Source organism: Mobula birostris, chromosome 20, assembly GCF_030028105.1.
Source record: "Mobula birostris isolate sMobBir1 chromosome 20, sMobBir1.hap1, whole genome shotgun sequence".
Classification (NCBI taxonomy): Eukaryota; Metazoa; Chordata; class Chondrichthyes; order Myliobatiformes; family Myliobatidae; genus Mobula; species Mobula birostris.
In genome coordinates this window covers 5,804,480-5,819,798 of record NC_092389.1, presented here as the reverse complement: position 1 = coordinate 5,819,798, position 15,319 = coordinate 5,804,480, and the positions used below count along the sequence as shown (strand labels likewise).

The 15,319-nt window shown below is 42.1% G+C and overlaps 1 protein-coding gene across 5 annotated transcripts in view; it reads left to right on the top strand.

Moving 5' to 3' along the window:
- LOC140212748 (D(2) dopamine receptor B-like) overlaps nt 1–14,941 on the top strand; it is a 117,370-nt gene extending 102,429 nt beyond the window's left edge. For 4 of the 5 annotated variants that reach the window (XM_072283905.1, XM_072283907.1, XM_072283906.1 and 1 more), the window contains one exon: nt 1,899–3,493. In XM_072283905.1, coding sequence (XP_072140006.1) covers nt 1,899–2,095 — 197 coding nt within the window. In that variant the 3' untranslated portion in view covers nt 2,096–3,493. Of the gene's footprint in view, nt 1–1,898; nt 3,494–14,886 lie in introns of those variants that run through there. The other variant, XM_072283909.1, reaches the window with a different exon arrangement.
- Nucleotides 14,942–15,319: the final 378 nt, after the last annotated feature.

Below are 15,319 nucleotides of genomic sequence, written 5' to 3'. Positions count from 1 at the left end.
TTTCCCTTAAAGAAACCATGCTGTTTTTTGTACTATCTTGTCCTGTGTCTCCAGGTACTCCACAAGCTCATCCTTAACAATTCACTCTAACATCTTCCCAACCATGGAGGTCAGGCTAGCTGGTCTATAATTTCCTTTCTGCTGCCTTCCTCCTTTCTTAAAGAGTGGAGTGACATTTGCAATTTTCCAGTCCTCTGGAACCATGCCAGAGTCCAATGATTTTTGAAAGATCATCTCTAATTGAATTGAATTGACTTTATTTCTTACATCCTTCACATACATAAGGACCAAAAATCTTTGTTACGTCTCTGTCTAAATGTGCAATTTATAGTAATTTGTAATAAATAGTATGTACAACAGGACAGGACAGTCAATATAACATAGAAATACAATTGTATCAGCATGAATTAATCAGTCTGATGGCCTGATGAAAGAAGCTGTCCTGGAGCCTGTTGGTCCTGGCTTTAATGCAGCTGTACCATTTCCCGGATGGTAGCAGCTGGAACATTTTGTGGTTGGGGTGACTCAGGTCCCCAATGATCCTTCAGGCCCTTTTTTATGCACCTGTCTCTGTAAATGTCCTGAACAGCAGGAAGTTCATAACTACAGATGCGCTGGCCTGTCCGCACCACTCTCTGCAGAGTCCTGCAACTGAGGGAAGTACATTTCCCATACCAGGCAGTGGTGCAGCCAGTCAGGATGCTCTCAGTTATGCCCCTGTAGAAAGTCCTTAGGATTGGGGGACTCATGCCAAATTTCTTCAACCATCTGAGCTGAAAGAAGTGCTGTTGTGCTTTCTTCACCACACACCCAGTATGTACAGACCCCATGAGACCCTCGCTGATGTGAATGCCAATGAACTTAAAGCTGTTCACCCTCTCAACTCCAGATCTATTGATGTCAACAGGAGTTAGCCTGTCTCCATTCCTCCTGTAGTCCTTTGTTTTTGCGACATTGGGGGAGAGGTTGTTTTCTTGACACCATTGTGTCAGGGTGGTGACTTCTTCTCTGTAGGCTGCCTCATCATTATTTGAGATTAGGCCAATCAATGTAAGGTCGTCAGCAAATTTAATTCGCAGATAGAGATAGTGGAATGCTGCTACAATCTCTCGCTACCTTTTTCAGACCCTCCCCCCCCCCCCCCCCCCCGGTGCAGTTCATCTGGTCCGGATGACTTATGTACCCTTTATGTTTTTCAGCTTTTTGAGCACTTTTCCCTTTGTAATAGTAACTGCACTCACTTCTCTTTCCTCACACCCTTCAACATTTCTTTTCCCCCCATTGCTATCTCATCAGCACCATTTTCCAGTGGTCCAATATCAACTCTCACTTCCCTTTTACTCTTTATATAACTGGAAAAAAAAACTTTTGGTATCCTGCTTTATATTATTGGCTAGTTTGCCCTCATATTTCATCTTTTCCCATCTTATAGCTTTTTTTTTACACAAAATGCTGGTGGAATGCAGCAGGCATATAGGAAGAAGCACAGTTGACGTTTCGGGCTGAGACCCTTCGTCGAGACTCAGTGGATGGGAGATCCCCAGAGCTGATAAGGTTGCTGATGGAGTCCTGACGAAGGGTCTCGGCCGGAAATGTCGACTGTGCTTCTTCCTATGGATGCTGCCTGGCCTGCTGCATTCCACCAGCATTTTGTGTGTGTTGCTTGAACTTCCAGCATCTGCAGATTTCCGCGTGTTTGCATTATGGCTTTTTTAGTTGGCTTTGGTTGGATTTTAAAATCTTCTCAATCATTCCACTTCCCACTCACTTTGAAGAGATTTTTCAGAGAGGCAGAAGGGAAGGTGGGCAGGAAAAGGTAGGAATCCAACCAACTTCCTTATCAGATTTCAGGTGTACTTCGAATGCTGGATATTAATCTCTGCTTTTCTTGTTTCTAGGGGTCTTCATTATATGTTGGCTGCCATTCTTCATTACCCATATTCTTAACAAGCACTGTAAAAAATGCAACATCCCTCAAGCCTTGTACAGTGCCTTCACCTGGCTGGGTTACGTCAATAGTGCTGTGAACCCAATTATTTACACCACTTTCAATATAGAGTTCAGAAAAGCTTTCATCAAAATCCTCCACTGCTAAAGAACTTACCCAAAGGATATAATGTATCACACTCCCTTTTTATAAGCTCTACCTTGAAAGTGTACAATGATGCTTTTGCTTGTCAATGACACACTGGACACACTTCTTTACACATAAACCGAATCTGTCTTGTGTGTCGTTATGGATTAAGAAATGAATGGACAAAGGATGAAAGAGGAACTTATTCATCAAGGACGAGATGGGGTTTTGTGCGTGATGTGATCTGACCTTTCAACATCGATAGTCAACATTGTAATGTGAAAAGTCCAATTGCATGGCCAAAATTTACGTGTAATTATTACCCCATGACCATGCAAAGTTGGTCAGTGGTCTTTGAACTCTGTATTAGGTGAGTCAGTGGAATTATGTAATGGTAACTAAAAAGCAAATGGATTCTCATTAGTAAAGGACAAATGTTGAAGGACATCTTCTACTCACCTACTTCTGAATACAAGCTTGGAACAACAAGAAACTGTTCAATAGTATGACAACAAGATATGGTGATCCAACACTACAGTGCACCAGGATGCCAAAGGGAATCTTCTGTAGTATTAGTTGCCTTAGATCAATCGCAAAGGTTGTAAGACTAGTCAGTATTTGCTTATACCTAATGTAGAATAGGCATACTAAAGATAGGAAAATCACAAGGCTCTTCTTAAGATGCGCAGACCATATTGGGCAAGGTCAAATGATGCTGAGATCAAATTCCAGCTACATTAGGTAAAATGTGTTTGTCTCACCCTACCCCTTTTCACACCTATGGGATATTGAAAAACTGGAATGTTATGCAAAGCAATAGTTTGATGTTGGTAGTTGATCAATCCTTTTCTTTGATGTCCTCATTCTAGCAAGGAAAATGTAATTCTGGTTCCTGATGTGAGATTTCTTTCTGGAAAGCTAGGGGAGAAGGCCATGATGCTCTCTAAAATCAGATAGCTTGTGGACACTCAATGTGTAATTCAAATAACTTAACCACATTGGCTACAGTGATTCAAGAAGGTGACTCCCCACCAACTTCTCAAGGTGAAGTTCACATGATGACAGCTAATGTTAAAAATTCTTGGGTAAGAAACGTTGATGAATCAGTAGCAAACATCATACCTGGAAAAGATTCATTGCAGAGGAGATGCTAAAGGATAGGGGATGAGGAAAGAATATTCATAGAGATAAATGAAAATACTGATACCGAAGGTTGAGCAATTTTGGAAGAACATTAGTACCAAGAGATTCACTGATATTCTGACTCATATCCCTAGAATTATACTCTATGTAAGCTACATCATTTCACTGCACTGTAAGATATAATATTGTACTTTAGACATTTTTGATGGTGTGTGGCACTTTCTAAATGCTTGATGCAGTTCCAGAAAAGGACAATGATGTTTTCTGATTGAGTAAAAGGGCATTAATGAAATCTGCATTGGTTGCAAGAATTTTTGTCTTTATTTCTTGTAAATCATCCCAGGTGATGGAGATATATCACTGGCACCACCCATGATCTGACATTCTTTCACTCACCTCAGCTTTAAAATATTTCAATGCTTGTATTATGACTTTAAAAGTAAGGGCCCAGTCATCAAGATCACCTATGTGATAAGAGTTTCACCTGGCTGTGATCCTGATGAAACAGTTCATTTGCAGACCTTTAGCTACTAGGACACATTATTTAGAGAAGTGCCAACAATAGACCTAGAATCAGCTACCAAATCCTTGCAATTCACTTTTACTTGTCCCCATAGTTCTCGCTGATTTATCCTGTTTGAATTTTGTAAGTCTCCAGTTGCACCTGATCACTAAAAGGCGCTGATTTCCTCAATCTGAGCAATATTGAAATTAATGTCCATCTCCCCAATAGATGAGACCAGCGTTAGAAAATGACAATGGATCACATCCAATCATTACATGCATTGCAATGAATATATAGAATAATATTTTATTATGTCATTGTGAGCATATTTCAATAAACCAGTACTTTCCACCAACTCCAAACCTCATCCGGAGTATGATGGAATGTTTTGGCATCTGCAGCACTCCAAAATCCCATCACCATTTCGGGCAAATGTGCGTGATTGATCTGTGGTCCCTCCATCACCCTACCTAAATCAGGTGTTCACAAACTGAGGTCCACAGACCCCTTGTTTAATGGTATTGGTTCATGGCATAAAAAAGGTTGGAAACCCCTGCCTAGATTTTTAATTTGCCACTGTGACTAAATTTGCACCATTTACAAGATGCCGTGATTAATTTGCCAAGGCTCCTTTGACATCTCCCACACACACACACACAAACTCAAACATATTGAATGACAGATGGTGAGCAAGAACACCATCCTAACTCAAAAATATATTGCCATTACTTTATCTTTCATAGGATAACTCCTTAACAGTATTGTAGAATAACATTCACTTCATAGACTAAAGTTCAAGAAGATATCTTTTCACAATTCATCAAAGAAAATTAAGATGGCCTGTGAATGATAACCCTGCAAGAACTGCTGAATCACAAGTTCAGATAAAAGCTGACTAAAACAGAAACATTATCATGAAGCAGCAAAAAGAATGAAAACAGAACTAGTTAGCCAAGCTTCATGAATGGCAAACATTTCATAGGTATAAATAGGAAGGATAACATTTTCCCACAAATCCCAATGACTTGGTTAGAGATGTATTTAAATTGTTTAACTGTTTGGTAAAAATCTAATCAAGATATTATTATATGTTAATATATTTGCTATGTCATAAAAATATGCTGTATGAATATGTCCCTCTCCTTTGGATTAATTTGATAAATTGCCCTGAAGCTGATCGCCATTGATATTAGCTCCTTTTCTCTGTAGCTACAAAGTGAAGGAATTAATTGAAAATTGTGCATCTACACAGAGAAGGCAGGTTTTCGTTTGTAGATTTACTGAGCTCAACACCGAGGCGTTTGCCAAGCTATTGAAATTATTATATGTCACATAGAGATGAACCCTCTCATCGGGGGAGAACTAATACAGGGACCAACCCCACACCAGGTAATACCATGGCATAGAACACAAGACTACAAGACCATAAGATATAGGAGCAGAATTAGACCATATGGCCATTCAAGTCTGCTCTAACTTTTCATACGCAAACAACAGGAATTCTGCAGATGCTGGAAATTCAAGCAACTCACATCAAAGTTGCTGGTGAACGCAGCAGGCCAGGCAGCATCTCTAGGAAGAGGTACAGTCAAAGTTTCAGGCCGAGACCCTTCATCAGGACTAACTGAAAGAAGAGTTAGTAAGAGATTTGAAAGTGGGAGAGGGAGGGGTAGATCTGAAATGGTAGGAGAAGACAGGAGGGGGAGGGATGGAGCCAAGAGCTGGACAGGTGATTGGCAAAAGGGATACAAGAGGATCATGGGACAGGAGGCCCAGGGAGAAAGACAAGGGATGGGGGGAACCCAGAGGATGGGCAAGGGGTATATTCAGAGGGACAGAGGGAGAAAAAGGAGAGTGAGAGAAAGAATATGTGTATAAAAATAAGTAACAGATGAGGTACGAGGGGGAGGTGGGGCATTAGCGGAAGTTAGAGAAGTCGATGATCATGCCATCAGGTTGGAGGCTACCCAGACGGAATATAAGGTGTTGTTCCTCCAACCTGAGTGTGACGGAATATAAGGTGTTATATTCAGGTTGGAGGAACAACACCTTATATTCCATCTGGGTAGCCTCCAACCCGATGGCATGAACATTGACTTCTCTAACTTCTGCTAATGCCCCACCTCCCCCTCGTACCCCATCCATTATTTATTTTTATACACACATTCTTTCTCTCACTCTCCTTTTTCTCTCTCTGTCCCTCTGAATATACCTCTTGCCCATCCTCTGGGTCCCCCCCCCCCCCTTGTCTTTCTTCCCGGTCCTCCTGTCCCATGATCCTCTCATATCCCTTTTGCCAATCACCTGTCCAGCTCTTGGCTCCATCCCTTCCCCTCCTGTCTTCTCCTATCATTTTGGATCTCCCCATCCCCCTCCAACTTTCAAATCCCTTACTCACTCTTCCTTCAGTTAGTCCTGACGAAGGGTCTCGGCCTGAAACGTCAACTGTACCTCTTCCTACAGATGCTGCCTGGCCTGCTGCGTTCACCAGCAACTTTGATGTGTGTTGCTCCAACTTTTCATCATGGCTGGTGCAGTTTTCCTCTCAGCACCAATCTCCTCCCTTCTCCCTATATCCTTTCATGCCCTGACTAATAATCAAGAATATATCAACTTCTGCCTTAAACATACATAAAGACTTGACCTCCACGGCTGCCTGTGGCAAAGAATTCCACAGATTAACCACCTTCCAGCTAAATATTGTGGATTATAGAATAGTAGGAAGGTGCCTAGCCAGTGATTGGTTGTTCCTCAGACCTGTAGAGATTTAAATGATAAAGGTATTGAAAAAATATCTCCCATTACTAGTCCAGAATCAGCTATTTCTTCAACCTATCCATGGTGTGTGACCAGATTTAGGCTGCAAGATATTATGCAGTGGTGTACTTTGTTCCTGGATTTGTAGATTGTCTGAAGCCCTGTTGCTGTGGTGACACAATCCAGAACGTTCCTTGGAGGATCTTTCGTATGGCAGATCCTCCCAGGGTTTGACAGCTGGTACCTTGTACAATGCCAAAGAAAAAAAAAGTTTGGTAAAACGAATCACAGCAAATTATTAGAAATATGATGTAGGACTCTATGATGTAGGTATGGCATGGCAACAGAAAATTTATTTTATTTACTTGAAGGACAACTTAGTTTGAAAATACACAACTAAAATGCATGCAATGAATTGACTCGTGTATTAGATTTATTCAACCTTAAATGTTTAAAATCCAATTTCATGTGTAGATTCAAAACCTTCAGAGTATTGGCTGCTCTGGTTTGTTTTGCTGCTTGTTGTCCTTCGACTTCAAGCAGCATTAATATAATTACAACACACCTCCCTCAGATGGAACAGAAATTCACCTCCTCCATGGACAGTAGTTTACTGTGTCAATTTCTGACGATCACTTCAACAAGATACATTGATGATGCGTTAATGCCTGGCAGATTTCGAAGTGGTCAGTAAAAGCTTGACTCACCATCAATATTTATTTATTTATACTTAGAGACACAATGTAGAACAGACCCCTCGGCCCGATGAGCTGCACCAGCCAGCAACCCACCTATTTAACCCCAGCCTAATCAAGTATAATTTAAAATGACCCATAGAGTCATAGAAAGTACAGCACAAAAACAGGCACTTCGGCCCATCTAGTTCATGTTGAACCTTTTAAACTGCCTAGTCCTATCGACCTGCATCTGGACCTTATCCTTACCATCCATGTACCTATCCAAACTTCTCTTAAACATTGAAATTGTGCTCAGATACACCACTTATGTTGCCAGCTCATTCCACACTCTCACAACCCTCTGTATGAAGAAGTTTCCCCTCATACTCCCCTTAAACTTTTCACCTTAACCCATGACCTCTGGTCGTAGTCCCACCCAACCTCAGTGGAAAAAGCCTGCTCGCATTTATTCTATCTATAGCCCTCAATTTTGTATACCTATATCAAATCTCCCCCCAATCTTCTACTCTTCAAGGAACAAAGTCCTAACCTATTCTATCTTTCCTTATAACTCAGGTCCTCCGGACCCAGCAACATACTTGTAAATTTTCTCTGTACTCTTTCAACCTTGTTTATATCTTGCCTGTAGGTAGGTGACCAAAACTTCACGCAATACTCCAAATCAGGCCTCACTAATGTCTTATATAACTTCAACATAACATCACATCTCCTGTACTCAGTACTTTTGATTTATGAAGGCCAATGCGTCAAAAACTTTATGACCCTATCTAGCTGTGACACCACTTTAAATGACTTATGGACTTGTATTCTCAGATCCCTTTGTTCAACATGACTCCTTAGCCTTACCATTCATTGTGTGAGACCTAACCTGATTGGTCCTACTGAAGTTCAACACCTTGCACTTGCCTGCGTTAAATTCCATCTGCCATTTTTCCAGCTGGTCCAGATCCCACTGCAAGTTCACTGCCTTCCTTGCTGTCTACTGCACCCCACAATCTTGGTGTCATTTGCACATTTGCTGATCCAGTTAACCACATGATCATCCAGATAATTGATACAGATGACAAACAACAATGGACCCAGCACCGATCCCTGTGACACTCCACTAGTCACAGGCCTCCAGTCAGAGAGGCAACCATCTACTACCACTCTCTGGCTTCTCCCACTGAGCCAATGTCTAATCCAGTTTACAACCTCATATTGAATGTCAAGCAACTCAACCCTCCTGACCAACCTCCCATGCGGGACCTTGTCAAATACCTTAAAGTCCATGTAGACAACATCCACTGTCTTGCTTTCATCAACTTTCCTGGTAACTTCCTCAAAAAGCTCCATAAGATTAGTTAAACATGACCTACCATGCACAAAGCCACACTCTATCCAAATACATACTGTGTATTCTGTCCATCACAAGACCTTCCAATAGTTTTTCCGTACTGATGTCAGGCTCACCAGCCTATAATTTCCTGGTTTACTTTTAGAGCATTTCTTAAACAATGCCTTACAGTCATAATTATCTGATGATATCAGAGATTTATGCAAGCATTATTTTGCTTTCAATCATTTGTGAGATGTGCACAATGCTGGCATTCTTAACTACATTTGAAGAGATGATAGCGCTCCCCAATATTGCTGGTGAAGGTGAAGGTGTAGTGATTCCACTATTTACAGCCAGCGGCAGCATGCTTCCAGGCCAGGATGGTGTGTGATCTGGAGAGGAGCTTGTGAGTAATGGTATTCCTATGTTGTTGCAGGTGGTAGTTGTTACAGTTCTGGGAGGTGTTGCTGAAAAGTTGAGAAGATATTACAGTTCATTTTGTGAATGGTACACATTGCAGCTACAGTTATAAAAGTTGCAGCAAGGTGAAGTTTAGGACAATGTCCAGGCAAGGATAGTGTGCAGTCAGCTCAGGCAAGAAAGGACCTTGAAGATCATAGCATCCCTTTGCACAGCAGGAGAGCGGAGCCATTTCAAAGTTCAAAGTACAAAACTCAAAATAAATTTATTATCCAAGTACATATGTCACCATCTACAACCCTGAGATTTGTTTTTTTGTAGGCATACTCAGTAAGTCCAAGAACCATAACAGAATCAATAAGAGACTGCACTCAACAGGGCAGAAAAACAACCAATGTGTAAAAGACACCAAACTGCAAATACAAAAGAAAAATAAATAAATGAATAATGAGAATAAGAGATGAAGAGAACTTGAAAGTGAGCCCATAGGCTGTGGGAACATTTTAATGATGGGGCAAGTGAAGCTGAGTGAGGTTAACCCCTTTGGTTCAGAAGCCTGATGGTTGAGGAGTAGTAACTTTTCCTGAACCTGGTGATGTGAGTCGCAAGACCCCCGTAATTTCCTCTTGATGGTACCAGTGAGAAGGAGCATGTTCTGAGTGGTGGGGGTCCTTGATGATGGATGTTGCTTTCCTGCGACAGCGCTCTGTGTAGGCGTAGGGAAGGATTTTACCCATGATGTACTGGGCCATATCCATTACTTTTTGTAGGATTTTCCATTCAAGGGCATTGATGTTTCTATACCGGGTTTACAGAGACAAGATAAGGATGTAATCAAAGGATGCAAGGCACACACCAGCTAGGGGAGAGTAACCTTACCAACTTCAAAGTATGTATCATCGGTTGCTAGCTTGCAGTTTCTATTGACTTTTAACACCTGTATTATAAGTGACAATTGATTTTGCAAATACTCAGATTCCGAGATGGTCATTATCTGTAACTCTGATTCAATTCTGCATTAAAAATGCATTTCTTTGTTCAAACTTCGGAACAGTGTGTTCTCCTTGTGCATACGCAAGTAAAGTGTGATTGAGGAATGAGTGTAAATTGTCAGAGTCCACTTAATCAATAATGGCAGAGTGGTGGAAAGTGAATATTTACGTTGAAAGTCAGGTGGCCATTCAAGCAGATTGCTTTATTCTGGAGTATATTGAACTTGGTGGTCATTATAACCTCTGTATACATCATGGCTGTCGTGGACTTTATAAAAACAATTGTAGATGAGCGTGTCTCCACAAAACCATTCAGAATCTTCCCCAGTCAGAAGCCCTGGATGAACCATGAGATCCTCAATCTGCTGAGGGCCAGATCAGAGGCACTCAAGTCTGATGACCGAGAAAGTTACACCCATTAATTTATATTGAGTTGTTTGCTGCATGAAAACAAGCTTTGACCTTTGTTTAAAATGCCTTGAACGGAGAACCATTTTATCATGAATCTCCATGAATCTGGCAGAGGAACTCAACTGGTCAAGCAGCATTTTTGAAGCTCATCTGCAAAGGCAAGTCTTATTGTCTTATTTGTGAGAGGAAAGGAACTGTCAGAGCTTCAGGTCAAAACCCCGCATCAGGACTGTGGGATCTGACGATAGCATAGCGGTTAGTGCAACACTATTACAGCTCAGGACGGTGGAATTCGGAGCTCAATTCTGGCATCCTCTGTAGAAAAGTTTGTACGTTCTCCCCGTGACTGCTTGGGTTTCCTCCAGGTGCTCCAGTTTCCTCCCACAGTCCAAATAGGTACCAGTTAGTAGGTTAATTAGTCATTGTAAACTGTTCTGTGATTATGCTAGGGTTAAATTGGTGACTCCTGCCACCTCCAACTCTGGTTCCAATGGCCCTGGAAACCCCCATACTGCTGCTTCCCACTTGGACCTCAATTCAATCCCATGCCCCCAGACTATGGATCTCACCAACACCAAGCCAAGTTCTAATAGCCCTGGACACTGCAAAACTGGTGATACAACTGTCGCCAAGCACGTTTCCAACAACCCCGAGCAGAACCAGAAACCAGGTTCCACTGGTTCCTATGACTCCAGGCACCTTCAGACTGAAAGTTGTGCAGCCCCTAGCTCCAGATCCAGCCTGGCAGCACCTTCAGGCCGAGACTTTCCTCGCTGCCTCTGGGCCCCGCAGGATCCCCTTCCCCCACCACCACTCTCCAACCCTGTATCTCTCAGGATCCACCGTCAACTCTAGGGCCCTCAGAGCCTCCGTCTTCCTCCCACCCCACCTTCCCTGAACACCCCAACCCTCCGCTCTCCTCTGGTGCCACCAGCACTCCTCCTCCCTCCGATCCCAGCTCTAATCCCTGCCATGTCTTAACCATTCCCATGAACCTTCTCCTCTCTGAGGTGGAAGGTCCTGTCCTCAGCAAGGGCCTTCTTACCTTTGTCCCCTTTCACTCACACCTCAGTGAGTTCTCTGCCTGCTACGATGTTGAGCTCTTTTACCATTGCCTCCATCTTTGAGCCCATTTCCTTGGCAAGAATTCCCCATCCCGTACCGATGACCCTCCTCCTCTCCTTGGACACCCTGCACTGATTCTCTGCCTGCCCTGAGTCTTTTCATCTCTAATTGCTGGTGAGACATAAACTGGCTCAATTTCAGCACTCTTCCCTCCTCCTTGAACCTCACTCCCTCTGAATGCAGTGCCCTCTAATTTCTCTGCATCATTCCCAACCTTACCATCAAACCCACAGACAAAGGAGGTGCTGTTGCTGTGGGAAGACTGACCTCTACCTTACTGAGGCCAGGCGGCATCTCTCAGGCACCTTCTCATACCTATGCCTCGAAGAGGAGCCCACTCCACCTAGCTCCAACATCATCACTGATCTCATCAAATCTGAAGAAATCCCAAACACTGCCATCGTTCCCTTACCCTGCACTGCTCACTCCTACCTCCGACCCAAGATCCACAAACCTGACTGTCCAGGTAGGTCCATTGTCTCTGCCTGTTCCTGCCCCACTGAACCTTTGAAGCTCTCCATATTTTCCTCAATAAAAGAACCAACAAGTTACCCTCCTCCATCTTCCAGAACTGGTCCTCACCCTCAACTATTTCTCCTTCAGCTCCTCACACTTTCTCCTGACTCAAGGGGTTGCCATGGGCACCTGCATGGGCCTCAGCTATGCCTGCGTCTTCATTGGCTATGTAGAACAGTCCATGTTCCAAGCCTTCCGCAGTAATGCTCCCCAACTCTTCCTCTGCTATCACCTATCACCTTCTAGCTAGCCTCTTTGCTCCCCCCAACCCGCCTTTTTATTCAAGCATCTTCTCCCCTTCCTTTCCAGTCCTGAAGAAGGGACTCGGCCCGACTGTTCATTCATTTCCATAGATGCTGCCTGACCTGCTGAGTTCCTCCTGTAATTTTGTGTGTGTTGTTAAACTGGTGGGTTGCTGGGCAACATGGCTTGGTGGGCTGGAAAGGCCTGTTCCATGCTGTACCTCTGAATAAATAAATCTCCACCTGGAACATTGACAATGCCTTTCCTCCAACAGAGTTTGCTTGATGCACTGAGCTCCTCTTGTGGATTATTTCTTGCCCCATTTGAGAGAGGTGTTGAGTGCCTCTCAGTGACAGAGAAGCGTGGAAGAACAATAAGTCACCAGCAAAGTAGAAGCATTATTAAGGCCCAGGTTGTTATTACAGACAGAAGCACTGGAAAGAAAGACATGCTGCACTTTATAATATGGATGATTTGTTCTCTAAATGCAAGAGATCCAAGTAATAAAACTGCAAATAAAACTAGGCTTGTTGTAACAACTGTGGTTAATATTTTTACAAATTATACTATAATAGATGATTTAAAACGCAGAAATTAGACATGGAAGATGTTAAAAGAGTATAATGTTCATTTTGAATTAGTTACAAAAACATTTTGTCTGAAAATACTCAAATTATTTAATAAATCTAAATGACTATATCACGGAGTGGAAAACGTTCAAGATTTCTCTTCATCCTTGTTGCTTAGAGATCATTTTTTTCTGTGGATAAGGCTGCTGGAGCAGTTGTTTAATAACTAGCTCTTAAAATGGGATGAATTATGAAGTTAGTCTCCTTTACATCAGACAAATGGGTGCGTGCATAGCAGTTAACCTGACACTATCTTTGTGTCCTCCCTAGCCACAGGGGAGGTCCCGGAGGACTGACGAGTGGCTAATGTTGTTCCTCTATTTAAGAGGGGAACAAGGGAAAATCCTGGGAACTATAGACTGGGGAGTTTCATGTCAATTGTAGGGAAATTGCTGGAGAAAATTCTTACAGGTAGCATTTATAAGCATTTGGAAACCTCTGGCCTAATTAAGGAGAATCAACATGGCTTTGTGAGGGGCAAGTTGTGTCTTATCAACTTGACTGAGTTTTTTGACAAGGTGATGAGAGAGATTGATGAGGGTAGAGCAGTTGATGTTGTGTACATGGATTTTAGTAAGGTATTTCACTCACGGGAGTCTAATCCAGAAGATTAAGATTCATGGGATCTATGGCAAATTGGCTATTTGGATTCAGAACTTCAGAAATAGAGGGTAGTGGTTGAAGGGACTTATTCAAGCTGGAGGTCTGTAATTAGTGGAGTTCCTCAGGGATCAGTGCTGGGACCTCTGCTGTTTGTGATGTATATGAATGACTTGGATGATAATGTAGATGGGTGGTTAGCAAGTTTGTGAATGATAACAAGATTGATGGACTTGTGGATAGCGTCAAAGACTGGCAAAGAATACAGCACAATATAGATCAGTTGCACTCTGCACATACTGAAGCACTCTTCATTTGTTTTGGAGAATGCAGGTATTTGTCTTTAATACCTTGTGAATTTCACAAACATGCTCCTCAAATTTCATTCATCTTCCCAACTACATTGTTTTAATATGCCTCTGCTATTAAACCCTTATATACAGAAAATAATTACAAAATTCCCTTGAATTGAGTTTGTCCCTCACTTTGTTAAACATGTTCAATTAATGAAATCGGGCACCAAACAGGAAAGACATCAAAACTTCCTTTGGGTGTGCTTTTATCCTTTGTTTAACCCAGATAAATGTGAGGTGTTGCACCTTGGCAGGGCAACCGTAAGGAGGCAGTACCCTGTAGGGCAACTTCCTTAATAGTGTTGCTGAGCAGAGAGATCTTGGGATCAAGTTCATAGCTCCTTGAAAGTGGCTACACAGGTTGATAAGGCGGTCAAGAAGGCTTATGGAAGGCTTGCTCTTATTAGTCAAGGCAATGAGTTTAAAAGTCAAGGGGTTATGTTGCAACTTTATAAAACTCTCATTTGGCCACATCTGGAGCATTGTGTACAGTTCTGGTCACCCCATTATAAGAAGGGTATTGAGACTTTGGAGAGGATGCAGAAGAGGTTTACTAGGATGCTGCCTGGTTTAGAGGGGTTGGATAAACTTCAGTAGTTTTCTCTGCAATGGCAAAAACCACGGGGTGATCTGATAGACGTTTGTAAGGTTATGAGAGCCATAGTCAGAGTAGACAGGGAATATCTGTTTCCCGGAGTTGAAATATCTAATACCAGAGGGCATGCATTGAAGGTGAGCGGGTGGGTTCAAGGGAGATGTTCTGTGCCTCTATAATCACATGAACACGCATTAACTTACCTAACACAAAAAATTAGCAGGCTTGGTATTAGTCACAGAATACGGCAAAACAGTTTATATTTAGCAGTGTGAATAATTATTGGAGCACATAAGTAGTATGTATAAATCTAACCAGTGATTAAAGATTGTTGCATTTTACGAAAATCTGCCTGAGTTAGCCCCATTCCACCATTAAAATAATACTCCATACAAAATTTTAATGCTTTCTGGATAATACAAAAAAATAATTAGCTGTGGGGAATTCAATGAGAAATAGAGTTATTAATAAATACTTCTTAACTGTTGGCCTCTTTGTCTCTTTAAGCCTTTTTTCTGATTAGATCTTTTGTCAGAAGTACATGATGACATTTTAGTTATGCCTCTGAGGACATCTCTACTTGAAATGACTCTGCCATTGTCAGAACACGATAAACGAGGTCAGAATGTCTGGATTTAACAACTGAAAAAGCAAATGAATCAAGAAGGCATGGAACAAAAATAAAACCATTCACTTCAGAAGCTCCATCCCGATCAGACTGATGAACCAAACCTCAATTACACAATATAAAAGAAATTCTAAGTGACTACTTCTAATGACATCTTCAGGCTTCTGCAGGGAGACAGGCAGCATTGGGCTTCAAGATTTTTAGAGCACCTGAATTGGTTAGTTGTTTTTTAACTCCAGTCGTTAATTGTTTTGAGTTGCTTATGCTTTTTCTCGAACAACTTGCTCTTTGTAATGTAGTCTCCTTGTGCTT